Source organism: Pinus tabuliformis, chromosome 7 (assembly GCF_031772625.1).
Source record: "Pinus tabuliformis cultivar Carrire ecotype Pingquan chromosome 7, CPIR1, whole genome shotgun sequence".
Classification (NCBI taxonomy): Eukaryota; Viridiplantae; Streptophyta; class Pinopsida; order Pinales; family Pinaceae; genus Pinus; species Pinus tabuliformis.
In genome coordinates this window covers 1,645,674,784-1,645,691,162 of record NC_142293.1, presented here as the reverse complement: position 1 = coordinate 1,645,691,162, position 16,379 = coordinate 1,645,674,784, and the positions used below count along the sequence as shown (strand labels likewise).

Genomic DNA, 16,379 nt, shown 5'->3' with positions numbered 1-16,379 from the left:
ACACAAGATATAGGGCACGCATGGCAGAGTTGTTAGATGTCGAGCCTTCCAGTTATCAGGGGGCAACCACTTAGCAGGTGTGGTGGTGTGGAGACATGCCATGGTGGAGGAGTATTCCTCCATCATGAAGAATGATGTTTGGAAAGTGGTGTCGAGGCCAGAGGGCAAATTTGTGGTAGGATCTTGCTAGGTCTACAAGATCAAGAATGGAGTTGATGGGAGTATCGAGAAGTACAAGCCAAGATTCGTGGAAAAGGGGTTCTAACAGATAAAGATAGTTGACTATGACAATACGTTTGACCCAGTTTCCAGGTATTTGTCTGTTGATGTAGTTGCAGTTATTGCAGCACAAATGGGGTGGAAGATCCATTAGATGAACGTGAAGATGGCCTTCCTCAATGGCGTTGTTAAGGAAGAGATTTACATTGAGCAATTGGAGGTATTAGAGACATGCAACAGAGAGACACGTAGGCAGACTCAAAAGAGCCTTATATGGGCTCAAGCATGCTCTACAAGCATGGTATACTCGAATAAACAATTATCTTCAGGGATTGGGCTTCACCAAGAGTGAGGCGAACCCCAACCTCTATTATATTATTGTTGGAGGTGAGTTGTTTATTATGGTGCTATATGGGGACAATCTTATTTTAACAGGCATAGATAAGCTCATCTCGGAGTGCAAGAGAGATCCTACAAGCAAGTTTGAGATGAAGGATATAGGCTTGATGCACTATTTCCTTGAGCTAGAGGTTTGGCAAGGTGATGGGGAGATCTTTGTGGGCTAGGGAAAGCACGCTCTGCAAACTCTGAGGATATTACATATGTAGAATTGCAGGCCCATTACCACAACTCTAGTCACAAACTGGAGGAAGGTGGATACATCCAGATCAGAGCGAGTAGATCCCACACTTTACCAGCATATGATTGGGTCATTGATGTATTTGGTAAACACACGACCATAGATCTATTTTGCAGTTAACTCATTGAGCCAATTTTTGGTTGAACCTACTAGAGCGCATTGGGTTGTTGCTAAGCACATGTTGAGATATCTTAGGGGGTTAGTAGAGCATGGATTGTGGTATACACAGGTTGATGACTTAACGCTTGAGGGCTTCACTGATGTAGATTGGGCAGGGAGCTCCACAGATAAGAAGAGGACATCGGGTTGCATATTTAGTGTGGGATAAACAGTTGTTTCTTGGTTCAGCAGGAAGCAGAGATCAATTGCATTAAGCTCAGCTGAGGCCAAGTACATGGTTGTCAATTTGGCAGGTTGCGAAGCTATTTGGTTGAGTAAGCTTCTCGTAGGTTTATTCACGATAGAGTTGGAGCCTACAAAGATACACTGTGACAATCAAAGTTGCATCAAGCTCTCTAAAAACCCAACACTTCATGATCGCTCTAAGCACATTGACATATGTTATCACCACATTAGAGATATGTTCATAGAGGTATAGTTTCACTCCAATACGTACCAACAAAGGAGTGTACAGTAGGCATTCTAACCAAGGCATTGCCAGGGACCAGATTTGTATACCTCAGAGAGACGTTGGGTGTAGTGCAGAACACCTTCCTCTCTAAGAGGGAGTGTTGATTGGAATAGTGAAGTAAGAGTTTTGCTTGTCTAAGTGTTAAGCCTAGCAGAAGAACCCAGAAGATTAAACTTTAATCTTAGCCATTGATCACGATTTAATTTCAATCATTGAGAGGGAGATTAGGGTTGAGATCAAAATTATAAGAGGAGATGGAGCGAGTTAGTGGCAAGTTAATTAAGGACAACCAGTGTGTGTTAGATCAGCAAAGGAGGACTCGAGGGTTTCATTAGATCCAAGTGATTCAAGATTAAAGAAGAAATTGAGTTGAGGGTCGAACTCTTACATCCCCAACACAGTCATACCATTCACACGTGCACGCAGGAGAGAGGATTTTGTGCTCGCACGTGTGCGCAATTTAGCTGATTCACGCATGGATTTTGTGGATCTAGTGCGCAGGCAAGGGGATCAATTCATCTCGAAGGATTGATCTGTTATTCTTGTGATAAAAAGCAAAGTTTCTCCCATGTTGTGATTCTCATAAGAAAATCCTTTACTGGAGAAGAATAATAAAACACACAGCGTTGCATGTTTTCATTGGAGGTGGGATTTCTTGGGTATATCTTATGTTCTATGTGTTGAATGTGTTTGTCTTTAGATTTATTATTTATTTTTCATTGCATATATTAATTTAGAAAACTCAATGTATTTGTGTTTTAAGTTTCCAGAATATCAGTACTTGTGTTTATGGGTTTTTACAGTTACAAAATTGTGAATCAGTTTATTGGGTTTTAAGGAAATCTAACAGTACTAGACTAAATGGTGAACAAAGCAAGAACATACACATTATACACATGAAGAGATATCAGGAAGGAATTTCAGCCAGCTTCTTATTCCAATTTCATGCATTTTTATACATAGTAGATATGGTTGGAGTGGTTGTACCCGCTCCAACCAATCACTCATACTTATACCTTTTACCATTTATTACATATATTTACTCACATAAGTATGATGACTTATATAGGCCTAAGAGGCCCCTAAAACACCCCCACCCCCCCAAAAAAAAAATGAGGAGCAATTAGATAACCCCCTGCAAGAATGAGTGAGATTGGAAATTGTTAGAAAATCTTTAAAATGGTGGTGATGTCTATGGCAAAACTAGTAGATGAAATTTTGCAATAACTTCACCACAAAGCAAAGAAACTCAACAAAATGTTATAGATGAGTTACCCAAAATTTATATGTTGCAAAAAGAGTTTTGCCCAAAAGATGCCATAGAGGAAATTGTAGACAACTCTTAAAAATCACCACAAAACAAAGAAACTCGACAAAATATTGCATGACTAGCTCAAAATTTATTGCTTAGAGGCAACATGTCCCATGTTGCAAAAAAAGTTTTTCCCGAAACATGCCTTAAGAGGAAATTATAGGCAAATCCTAAAATGTTAGTCCCAACAACAAAGGCCTAATAAGGCACCCAAAACAAATAGGAGGAAATAAAAGCATTTTCCTCAGCAACGAACCAATCAAAGGAAAGAGAGTTTAGCATTGTACGTAATGTCTTTAATAGAATCAATTTCAAAGATAATATGCTAAAAATATAGCAAGAATACTCACGTCGAGTGTCTTAAGTTTTAACAAAAGAGTCAAAGATGAGAGGCCCCTATGCTCAGAAACAAAAGAATCACAAGAATACAATTAAAGGTAGTGTCCAACCCCTCGATGGAAAGAGAATTAAATGCTTCTGCAATGCCTATAACAAATCGATCCTTAATTAGCATTAATTTTTCTGCAAAAACGATATGCTAATTAACCAAATATAAATAAAACTATTCCATATGAAAATGAAAGTTGGATTGTTCAAAAAAGAACTAAGGGAAATGACCTTGGGGCCCTCTTGGCAAACACAAACAACTTACTAAATACTAAATAGTAAGTCCCATCATACATCTTACGTGACAAATATGATAGCAACAAATCACTATGAGCCCAAAAAATATGTTCATTGGATTGGAGTATGGAGACCCATGGGAACCATGTTAAGTCTCTAGCCAAATCTAGGTTATGAAGGACAACTTTCTCCATTTGATGCCCACATTATGAAGGATGATTTTCTCCTTCCATTATGCCCCTACTTCTAATCTTATGTAACCTTTTATTTTCTCTTTTTGTATCTCGATTTATCTTTCATTTTATGCTTTACCTTTTATCCTATAGGAGATGCTTAGACAGCCCTTCAAAAAATCATTATTGGATTGTGCTTTTAGGCCCCATTGACCTATTTTTGGTCATTCATGGACATTAGTAAAATTATCTTACCTTTATCATTAATATCAATTAATATTGAGTCTTTAGATAAACTAAGGAAACATAATGTATACCAAAAAGTTGACTAGAGTATTATGGAACATTGTTATGACATCTATCATAAGCTCTTACACCTAAAGAATTGAACAATTAATCTTGCAAGCTTTTCTATATAAAAGGTTATCCCTAAATGTGTAGAGCTTATGAATCTATATTACATCCCAACCATAGTCAATACAAACAAACCAAAAAGTCAATAAACTAATGAGAAATTACACAATACAACCCTTGAGTTGGTCACAATAACACCAAGGACCACCTTGAATTATGTAAGAGGTGCTTTAACAAAACATGCTTATCCCTCAATATATATAGAGAGAGAGACATTATATGATCTTTGTTACAACCCAACCAAAAAGCCAACACAACGAAAAAAAGGGAAAAGGCAATAGAATAATGATAATGTGACCATTCAATTGATCACAATAGCTTGGTCTCTATATTATTTGATTAGCTCTCTCTACTCTCACAATTGCATGCATCACCATGAGTGATTTTGAAAATTGTTAGGCATAATTAATAGTAAATGTTGAAACCCCACTTTTGTCAATCGGATATAGCTTGAGTGGTTGGGAGGAAAGTTTGTTATCCTTCCCACCCAAGTTCAATTCCCACAAGTGACATGTTGAGCTCATAACAACCATATCATTGTAATGGCTTTGAGCCTTGTTGTTGATTGGTGTTATGCACCAAAGATTGTAGGGTTTACCCTAGGAACCATCCTTGAAATGAAGAGAAGTACTTGGGGGTTTTCCTTGTGCGAGTAACCTGGGAAAAAATGTGGGTCCTTAAAAAAAAATCCTTGTATTTTTTTTAAGAATTATGCTAAATTAGGCCATTGTATATCCAAACGCAAAAGGCCAATTATCAAATAAATAATTTACAACAAGCATCTACCGACCACTCTCATATGCCACATGCATAGTAATTTTTCAAGCAACATACAATAGACTAATAAAACATGGTCATAGATCCTTCTAATGGGTTGCTACCTAGAAAAGAAGAAAAAATGTTTGATATTTAATAAAGCTATTGTTTCTTTTAAGTATAATGATGAATATTATGTGGATTATCCAAGTTATCTAAAGCTGCCATCATAAATATAATAGATGCATGAAAGAAAAGCCCAATAGAAAAAAATCAAATTGGAGATATCTTTCAAGAAATTTAGTAATCTAGTATACATTGATTGGTCTTTGATAAAGTTCAAAATTTGCGAAAAGGAAACGTAAAAAATCCATTTGCTTCTTTCACAAAAACTCAACACTCCAACATTTCTTATCATCTTCTATGACAAAAAATCCCTAGTTGTCATTTTCTCATTGCATTCTGCCATGATGCCAAATTTGAAAATTCACAAATTGTAAAGTCAAAACCAAAAGATATGGCTAAAGAATGATAACTTGCCTATCATTACTATCCTGCATTCTATGTGGGGACAAGAGTCCAAAATTGAGAATTTCTTATAACTGCCATAATATGAAAGAAAAAGTAGGTAAAATACTCACTCAATCACTTACGGGTGATAAAATTTTCCTAGATACACCAACAAAAGATGACATCATGCTTCAAACATAGCAAATGCAAATACTTGTCCAGAATAAAGATTTAAAAACGGAAGTTGTAATTGCCACCTTTTCTAGTTTTTGCCATCAAAACACAGTTAATTGGCCAAATACGCATTGATTCACTGGTAACATGGAGGCCAGATTAAGATATCCACCTGGAGCAATTATGACAGAATAGTTGCCAGTCAGACCTCGCGCCTTGGAGAGAGTTTGCACTCTGTGGTGCAGCAACTTGGAGCATGAAAAAACTTGAAGCAAAAAAAAAAAAAAAAAAAAAAACCCGCAGAAAATTTTGGAAAACGATTTCTTTCGCATGTTCAGAAAATTGACAGTCAAAAATATGTGCTTATAGTAGAGATATATCTTTTTTTAAAGAAATCAACCTTTATCTCCGCCTGAGGTCAAAAAATGAGGATCAATATAACAATATTCGTAATCACGAAGGCATTACAAAAATCATCATCATGTCCCTCGCAAGAAAAATTTGAACCTGTGTGGGGAAGATAACAACCATTCTGCCCAACCACCAAAGATAACCCATATTGACATAGTAGAGATATATCTATATAAATATTATGTCTAAAAATGTCTTGTGTTATTTAAAGAAGAAAAAAATTGATATTAGATGGAGTGCTTTTTAAGGGTTTTGCAGTGGCATGCATGTTGCATTTTTCTTAAATTGCAGGTGGGACTTTAAATAAAATTTCTTAAAAACCGAGTAAAGCCAAACAAAACGAGACGAAGAGCAAAAATAAAATATAGTTGCGCAACTTAATAGATAAATTAGTTCCCATTGCCATAACAATGCTTCCTATTTTAATCATGACTTTAGGTAAAGATCGAAGAAACCCTAGCAGATTGTAGTCAGTCCGAATGTACCTGATTCAAATGAATTATTTACAAGTGCTAGCGGACAGGGCGGTGCCCACACCGACGTGTAACCGGCCTTCATGTTCACCGGCTGGGAGGATCGGGATGGTCTCCAACCACCATTGTTGTAGCAGGAGAGCAGCGGGGACAACGCACTGAGACTTGAACCTTGGCCACCTCGCGTGTTACAACATCCAAATCCGACGAAACCCCGTCTGTTGACGTGTGAAATCCCGGCAGAGGCCTGTCTATTCTCTGACCCGCAGCACCGCAGAGCATTTCCTTCTCCAAATGCAAGCAGTAGCTTTCGAATACACTAGTGGTGACCTTTAGCCTGAAATCCAAGCGGAAAAGAAGGTCGACTTCGAGCCGGTTAAGCTCCGCAATACTAACGCCTCCCACTCTGGCATAGAAAGCATTATTATAATGCCTGAAATATAACAATTTCAAAAAATTCAAGCTCAGGTTGCTCAAATTTCACCAGAGTGCAGAATATTAAGAGGCGACGACCAAGATTTCGTGATAAAACTGGCAGTTTATAATACAACGCCTCCAACAAAACATTAGAGTGAAATTTAAGCTGAAATCGTTTAAATTTTCCTGGTGGCCACAATTTAGGGGAGAAATTAAAGGCAAAAGCCAAAACCTCGTGAACAATTTTGTTAAATAATGCCTGAAATAAAACAGTTCACTAAAATTATAAATGAAATTTTATTAAATGCCTGAAATAAAACAGTTCACTAAAATTTTGGCTGAAATTCTTTATACTTCCCCGGCTTACTCAATCTCAAGGAGCAAACGAGCGAGAATTTGTGCTATCTAAACCTAGGAATTTCAAGAACTAGTGAGTGGTCACATGTAGTAGCAAAACAACACCGGGGGCCAAACATTAAAGGCAGGGGAGCGCTTACGCATCATCCAGCATTTTGGCGGCGATCATGACGCTTGTGAGGAGCAAGCGATGGATATTGAGTGAAATGACCGGGAAATTCGGCTGCCTGTGAACGAGGCGGTCGATATAGATATAGGCGGCGACGAAACATGAGGGGCTGCAACTGGTGTACTTGTAAACCCGTTCCAGATACTTGGCTATGCTGATACCCGGAGTGCGGACCCCATGGAAAACAGTGACGGTGTTCTTTGAAGTGAATTGGTCATTCCGTGTGACCAGACGCCGAAGGGCGTACGAGAGCACCGAGAGAATTCGAGGTTGCTGCGACTCGGGCGGGAAATCATTTCCTTCCTCCTCCTCCCCCCCGACGCCTAGTCCCCCGTCCTCGGCGACTGCTCGCAGTCGGCAAATATCGGATTGCATCAAGCCTCCGGTCTTAACGCACACATCGCCGTTAAATCGAACGGGCAAGCGACTCGATGGCGCCCCCGCCAAATGATCCGGAATTTTGATATGATGATCCCACGGCCTTTGCGCGTTTCTCGGAGATTTGATCACGCGACCTCGACCTGTAAGGGGAATAATGGAACTGCTATAGGTAGGGTTTGCAATCTAAACGATGACGAAGTAGATTCAAAATAATGCTTATTTTTTAAATTTAAAGCGAAATAAAATATATATTTTTATTTGTTTATTGATTTTGCAACGCCCGAATTAAAAATCATTTACAGACAACAATACCTTTGTAAGTTATGATCTTGTCTTATACAGGTGGACCGTTGGCTTATAAATGTTACTAGTAGAAGATTTTTCTGGTGTCAAAGAAAGATATGTGGCTTTGTGTGTCACGCCCCTACACCTGTGGTGATTTTTCAACCGCTTGTAGCGAGGTGCCGCACCACTGAACGCTTTTTTTTAAACAATACTAACATTCGTGGACTACGCCTATTTCATCATGAACATACTTAGTTTATGTTTTATAACCAAGTAACAGCATTATCCTTTATACTTTAGTGAAGACCATTCTCAATCATTAACCATATACAATTAACCGAGAACATCAACAATAAGCAAGTACAAAGGGAGGGGCAACTCCCAGAAAGTCTGCCCAACAATATATTATAACAGCTTCTTCAATATTACAATACAAGTATGCTTGGCAATCTCCAAGCCAATACTTAGAATAATTTTACAATCAAGGCATAGAACAGCCTTTTACAATTATGTGCACCCTTGCACAAAGAAGAATGCTCACCCGAGCTACCTATCTCACTCTGCCAAGTCCTGCACACAATTTCCACCTTAGCACGCTTGCCTCACCCAAACCAACACTTAACAGTCCAAATCTACACTTTAGAAGGACTACGCATGAGATATGCGTAACCTCCCTTTACCCTTGCGCAGTTTACCCTTGTGCGTATGAGTGTTCAATCTTATGCGAAGATGAATGGTTCAAATGAGGTGCAGCCTCCTTCCATTTATACGCATGCCATCCATGCGTATTTACCTTAGGCCGACCTTCTAAACATTAATATGAATGCCCCCACGTTTATGCTTTATGGTGTCGGCTGGGGTATATTTTATTGTCCTTTGTCCAACGCATATAAACCTTGTTTACATGCTCTCATAACATATATGCCCAAGTGTAATGACACTTAGCCATTTTCGTGAGTGCTCCTTTCGTCGCATGTTTTGTCGCAAAGTGACCGCACATCGTCGCAATTGTGTCGTGCGCCCGCGCGCCTTCATGCACGCCTTCGCCCGGCGCCCATCGCACAATCACCCGGAGGCCTAACATTCTCCTCCACCTGAAATCGTTGTCGTCCTCGACAACATACCATCATCCATGATGTTGTCTCCTCCACATAAGGCAAACATCACCGCAACATATGTAGAACCACTGTCATCTGCAATATGTTGTCCATGTGTGTGTCTCCTCCAAAGTGAAGAGCTCATCTCATCAAACTGACTCTCGATGTGCCCCATTCAGGTCCATGAAGTCCTCTCCATCATCTGCAACGTGCCATCCTCAAGTCTCCATAGAAACAAGTATGCACTTGTCTCACCTATCCATGTGTTGCCCATGATCCTTGATCAAATCAGCTCCCATGTATAGAAAGTCGTTGAGTCTCGGCTCAACCCATGCTCAAGTGTATCACCAAAGCATCATCATCATCATTGTAACTTCATCACTTCAAAGTGCCCCTTATCGATCCTCTACATCAAGTCACTCTTTGAAGCCATGCCCATACATGCACTTTGAAAGTATGCATCCCATACTGCATCAAAGTCACCTGACCTCAGCTCCTCAATGTATTAGATCTTTAAGTCCACCATACATGAAGTCCCTAAAAGTCACAACAATCTCATGTCCTCATGAGCTCCATAACCCATCCCCATGTAGTAGGAATGCTCCATAGCTGCTCGCAAGTCCATCCAAGTCTTCCATCTTATCAACTCTCGATGTGCCCCATTCAGGTCCATGAAGTCCTCTTCATCATCTGCAATGTGCCATCCTCAAGTTTCCTAGCAAGCCCATCTGCATAACATTCCTGCCTTAGCACCTTGTTTGGATGTCCCTTGACATCTCTACAAGTGCTTCCACACAATGTCCTTGCATAGGTCTGCCATGCTCCATGTCTTCAAGTCTCCAACCTGATGTCCATGACTAAGCTGCCCATGTAGTCCAACCAAGTAGACACATCACAACATCTGGCCATCTCATCCAAGTTTTCGATCTTCGGTTTAGTGAACTCGGTCACCCAACCATCTCATCATCATGTCATGAGTCCCTTCATCATAGCTCCTCCACCAAAGTGTCCATCAAGACTTGCTCTTGGTCTCGACCATGACAAGTCCACCCAAAACATCACAAGTGTGTGCCCTCCTCAACCTGTCCATGAGTCATGCCGGGCACTTAGCCAATTCTCCATGTGGCTAAAGCATGACCCAATCATCCACAACGATCATCAAGTTCCATCCTTGTTCCGGGTCCTTGCACCTTTCATCACAAGGTCACAAGTAGCCCCAACAAGCCCTGCAACAGTTGACAATCCTTGCTTCTCCATACAAGGTTCCATCATAGTCATCCATGGTGAGATCCTCCCTAGCATTGGCAAACTGGCTTTGCCCTTTCCTGCACACGGCCCATCTCCCAAATGCCCAAATGAAACACAAGTATCATCACTTACTTCATCATCATGAGGCTCTTCCATGTGAGTGACCTCATCCATACATGTTGACAAACTGCACGATCCTGGTTCAACTTGATCATCCTCAAGTTCATCCTTCATCGTAGTCATGTCTTCAACATCTTTGATCATCACGGCTTCCTCTTCCTTAATGGCACAATCTGCAACTTTACCTTGCTCCATTGCCCAACCGGGTTGAAGAAGCTCTTTCTCAGCTTCAGCCTTCCTCTTCAAGGCTAGGAGATGCCTCACCTCAAAAGCTAGGCAATCCCACTTCTTTTGGTTCAATTTTTGTCTTATCTCGAGCTCCTTGAGTTCTGCTTCAATCAAGTCCACTTCCTTTACAAGTTGATAGGCTTCCTCCTTATTCTTGTCAGAAATCCCTTCCTTGACCAAGGCATGAAGAGCATCCTTTGTTTTGGACAACCTTTTGCCACATTCCGCAAATCCTTGTCTTACTTCCTTTGACTCTTCAAGCAGACTCCCTTCGAATTCTTCGAAGGATGCATAACCCAATTTCTGCAAGAGAGACATATTTACCAAGTCACCTGCAACCTGAACCGGCCTCTGTTCCACTTCGTGTGAAACGGTCTCCTTCACCTGCAAGTACTCTTGTCACTGTCACGAGCCACCCTTGCTCACCAGCTCCGACCGAGCTCTGATACCAACTGTCACGCCCCTACACCTGCGGTGATCTTTCAACCGCTTGTAGCGAGGTGCGGCACCACCGAACGCTTTCTTTTTAACAATACTAACATTCGTGGACTACGCCTATTTCATCATGAACATACTTAGTTTATGTTTTATAACCAAGTAACAGCATTATCCTTTATACTTTAGTGAAGACCATTCTCAATCATTAACCATATACAATTAACCAAGAACATCAACAATAAGCAAGTACAAAGGGAGGGGCAACTCCCAGAAAGTCTGCCCAACAATATATTATAACAACTTCTTCAATATTACAATACAAGTATGCTTGGCAATCTCCAAGCCAATACTTAGAATAATTTTACAATCAAAGCATAGAACAGCCTTTTACAATTATGTACACCCTTGCACAAAGAAGAATGCTCACCCGAGCTACCTATCTCACTCTGCCAAGTCCTGCACACAATTTCCACCTTAGCACGCTTGCCTCACCCAAACCAACACTTAACAGTCCAAATCTGCACTTTAGAAGGACTACGCATGAGATATGCGTAACCTCCCTTTACCCTTGCGCAGTTTACCCTTGTGCGTATGAGTGTTCAATCTTCTACGAAGATGAATGGTTCAAATGAGGTGCAGCCTCCTTCCATTTATACGCATGCCATCCATGCGTATTTACCTTAGGCTGACCTTCTAAACATTAATATGAATGCCCCCACGTTTATGCTTTATGGTGTCGGCTGGGGTATATTTTATTGTCCTTTGTCCAACGCATATAAACCTTGTTTACATGCTCTCATAACATATACGCCCAAGTGTAACGACACTTAGCCATTTTCGTGAGTGCTCCTTTCGTCGCATGTTTTGTCGCAAAGTGACCGCACATCGTCGCAATTGTGTCGCGCGCCCGTCGTGCGCCCGCGCGCCTTCGTGCACGCCTTCGCCCGGCGCCCGTCGCACAATCACCCGGAGGCCTAACATTGTGGCTTGGTGTGATGGAAAAATTTACCGGTGATCATATTATCATTATTTAAAAAATATAATAATGTAACTGTTATTTAAAAAAGTATATGTAAGTGATGGTTGAATTATGAAATTTATTTTAATTAAATTTATTGTTTTATAGATATATTTTTTATTAATTTTATGTAAAAAAATGAATAATAAAAATTATTAAATTTAATTAAAATAATGTTAAATAATTCATCTAGGATAGCTCAAGTGGTGATGGTCGTGGAATAAAGTTTCACTGAATCGGAGATCTTGGGTTTGAATCTTGTGCTTCTCTCTTGTAGCAGGGTGAATAATGGACATATAAACTGGAAAATCAGAGAGTCCTACCAAACTTACAAAAAATAATGTTAAATAATAAATTTATATAGGTTAAGTGTGATGTTTAATAATTTTTTCAAAGTTTTGGATTTGTTCACCAAAAATTATATAACCACTAAAAATAAAAATAAAAATAAAAAATTAAGCCTAGCTTTTTTAAGTTTTATATGTTTTTAGTTATATGTATTTCTTATTTGTTTAGATATGTTATTCTGATTTCCCAATTCACATTTATAATTTTTTTAAAGAAATATAGTTTTAAAGCATCATATTTCTATAATTTTTTATAGAAAAATAATTACATAATTATTCATATTTTTAAGTATTTTCCTATAACGAATGAGAATGGAAACCCTAATCATGGCAGTGCATAAGGGTTTCGCAGTTGAAGGTAGATAATTTATTGGGTTAGGGAGTTTTTTTGTAAAGCAGTTGTATGTATCCCTTAATTTTGGGGATCTTGTAATTTATGGTCAATTGTTTGCATGTGGCAAGCATATTTGTCGGGTCTTTTGGATAGCTGGAGGTTGGGGCTATACCCGCTCTTGGGTCCAGTAGATCGCTTGGCTTATTCTATCGCATATTAGTCCTCTTATGTGCATGGACTTGGAGGATTTAGTGGATTATGAACTTGAGGACTCCCCATATGACCACTTATTCATCGATTTTCTGGGGGAAATACAAAATTATTCTCACTCAATGTGTTTTAAGCCAGTTTCTACAAGTGGCCTCATATTCTTCATTACAATGATGGGGGAGTCTCAGGATAAGGAGGTCGTTTCGGGGGAGGCAATTGCTTCCAAAATTAGGCCTATCACTTGCAATGGGGAGGACTCTCAGCAAATTTCTTAGAGTTGGAGTCTGGGTTCTGTTGGCATTATGGCTAATGTGTTGTCCTTGATTGCAACCTACTTGAAAAATATGTCCTTGATGTCAACTTAGTTAAAATATGATGATTATGGAACTATTGAAAATGACATGTTTGATGGTACAGATATTATAGAAGATATGAAAGAGAATTGGCAGTTTAGCTACAGAATGAATGAAAATTGTGAAGTTTGAAAAGTATATGTGACCCCTGTGAAGAAGAGTCGCGTAGATACGTAAGTTTTGTGAACAACAGTCACATGCATAATCTGAACCATGGAACGTAGGAAACTAGGAGTTATTACCATGGTAATTACCTATAGTGTTGTATGAAATCTACGACTGTGGACAGAGGTGTCTTCCTAAGGTCTAGTGGACTGACCTAGAACAACAGAAAGCATGGATTATAATGTCTTCCTTAAGGTAAATGCACAATGGGATGAAGCCTACTTTGGATCTGTCGCAAGCTTCGTTCCTTTCTTGGCTTGTACGCTCCAATCCTAGCTCTGATCACTATAATTAGAACCTGCACAATCAGACAACACAAGCCAAATATCTATGACATCTATGTAGCATAATCCAATCACTTCATTCAATAGATCAACATGGTATTGAAATACATGAAATCATAACATCACATATAGGAAAACAATGTACTCCTTGTATTAATAGAAATGGAGAGAGTTACAACCTATTATAAGAGTTGATCTTGTAAAAGTGCTCCTCCAGCTTGACTTGTCCTTCCTTGTCATAAAATGTGCATATATGTCACCCTAATGCATGGAATAATGACTCTTACAACATCAGCATGAGGGTAGAATCTATATCCAAAAGTCAACCCCTAGCTCATGGATGGCAGCAAATATATAGAAGAGGATGGTAGGTTAGGAATTCTTATCCATTTACCAATATAGGCTTGAGATCCACTCTTGATGGGAGGATGAGCTCAAGAGATAAGGGGTGAAATCTCCAAGGTAGGATAGGATAGGATAGGATTTGAGACTTTCATCCAAGGTAAATGGTTATAACAACTCCTGGAAGCTTCTAGAAGATGAAGCTTTGGGATTCTTTTTATTTATCACAAATTTCTAGAATTAGTGCACCCCCAACAAGGGGCAACCTGTTGGTGATTAGCGCAAGTCCAGAGAGGGTCAACTTGTTGGCATTATGATACAGGTGTTGTCCTTGATAGCAACTCACTCAAATGATAGTTCACAGTGCAGCAGGTTAGCAGCAAAAGATTACAGATCACACTCCAGAGGTTGAAGAAAGAGAGTAGTTTAAGAAGTATACGATGGTTCACTTTGTCCAAGCAGCATATACATGCGGGTTAACAAAACAAAAGGAGCGTATATGTATACATGCACTTTCACAGAAGGAAAAGTGCGTATGGGATGGAAAATCAAGGTTTTGGTCCAAGGTATTTGACCCAAGGTGTTTGGTCCGAGGTATTTGATCTGAGGTATTGGTCTGAGGTATTTGGTCCAAGGTATTGGTCCTAAGTGGTTTTGGTCCAAGGTATTGAGAAAGGCCTAAAACTATATAAGGAGGAGAAGATCATTAGGCCAAGTGTGCAAGCAATGAATATCGTATGAAGAGTGAGATTAAAAAGCAAATATGCATGTTATGGGTTTATGGTGCTTTGCTTGATCTAAACTAAGGATGAACCTTAGCGGTTGATGGGAGATGAGATCTAATGATGGGTCAGGATCATAAATGAATTATTATTATATGGTTTGATCATGGATAGTCTAGATCTGAATGCTAACGCGTGATTTACATTGTAAATGTTCTAATCTAGGTATGACTGAAGTCTAGAATAGTTGTGATGTTTTAAGTTAGCATTTGTAGATCTGTACACTGGTTCGCTTTGGTAAAAGCGCGTATACACGTTGGTTCGGCACATCAAAGTAGCGTATACATTATAAAATATGATATTTGAAGTTGCAGTTGGTTATGGTTGTTGATGCAGAATTTTGGGTTATGCTCTGTGTTCTGTTGATAGTGTTCTGAATGTTCAGATTGATTGATTGTGATTTGCTTTAGTGATGACGGGTTTCCAGTGATTGGTTGTATAGCAGTGGTGATTGATTTTAAGCTTCAATGTTGCTGATGGGTCCAGTATGAAAATTTGATGAAACGAGGCTTTTAGATTGTGGTGTTGTGTTCGAGGAGTATCCAGTTTGAAAATTTATGAAACGTGGTCCCTGGAGGAAGAGAGAATGTCATAGACTTCTATAGGTTGGCGCATATGTACTGGTAAACATATTGTCCAGTACAAGAGCCAGGGGGTTGGAGCTCCCTTCCAGTAGCAGCTGGAAAACGAGTGAAGGTTGGAGCCTTCTGTAGGTCGACGCCTACGTACTAGTAAACGGATTGGCTAGTACAAGAGCTAGGGGGTTGTAGCTCCCTTCCAGTAGAAGCTGGAGAACGAGAGAAGGTTGTAGCCTTCTGCAGGTGGGTGCCTGCGTACTGGTATGAGTCTGCACCAGTACAAGATTGTAAACAAGTTTTTCTTATATTAAAAGAAGACAACAGCAAGTGGTTTTTGTCCCGCATTAGGTTTCCACCTTAAATCTTGGTGTTCATGTGTGATGGTTTATTTTGTTATTACTGCACATGGTTACTATTTATATGGTTAATGAAGTACCGATGCACTGATTAAAGATCAACATATGATAAATTAACTGAATCATAAGTTTGTTGGATATATGCTGGTTGCTTTAAAGACAATTGTGTGTACACGCGTGTTACCTTCATTGAAGTAGCGTATATAAATCTAAGTACGAAATGAAAAAATTATTGATTTAATAATACTGATTCACCCCTCTCCCCCTCTCAGTATTATTTCCAACACAACTTGCTGGTGAATGCAGTCTGTTAAGGCAACAGGGTGCGTTGGGCCTTAAAATCACTGAAATGAAGTAATTAAAGGCAGAAATTCAAGGATTAGGGAGAGTCATGCTTAGGGCTTTGTGAAATGATGATGACAAGGGGTAAAAGGATGTTGATTGATCTAGTTAACATGTATATTGACCATATGTGACAAAATGGCCTATAACAAATTGCCCCTAAAGTGCAAAGTCAGAAATAGCAATTGATG

General features: G+C 39.4%; 1 protein-coding gene across 6 annotated transcripts in view; it reads right to left on the bottom strand.

Annotated features, from left to right (window-relative positions):
* LOC149254698 (cyclin-U1-1-like) overlaps nucleotides 1-7,865 on the bottom strand; it is a 43,079-nt gene extending 35,214 nt beyond the window's left edge. For 2 of the 6 annotated variants that reach the window (XR_016267186.1, XR_016267185.1), the window contains exons 1-3: nucleotides 7,252-7,865; nucleotides 6,350-6,770; nucleotides 5,537-5,625 (exon numbers count right to left, since the gene is read on the bottom strand). Coding sequence is in view for 1 of the 6 variants with exons in the window: in XM_089460214.1 (XP_089316340.1) it covers nucleotides 6,425-6,770; nucleotides 7,252-7,655 (750 nt within the window). In the remaining 5 variants the exon portion in view is untranslated. Of the gene's footprint in view, nucleotides 1-5,351; nucleotides 5,626-6,222; nucleotides 6,771-7,251 lie in introns of those variants that run through there. The other 4 variants (XR_016267187.1, XR_016267184.1, XR_016267183.1 and 1 more) reach the window with 3 other exon arrangements.
* Between the last annotated feature and the right edge of the window lie 8,514 nt (nucleotides 7,866-16,379).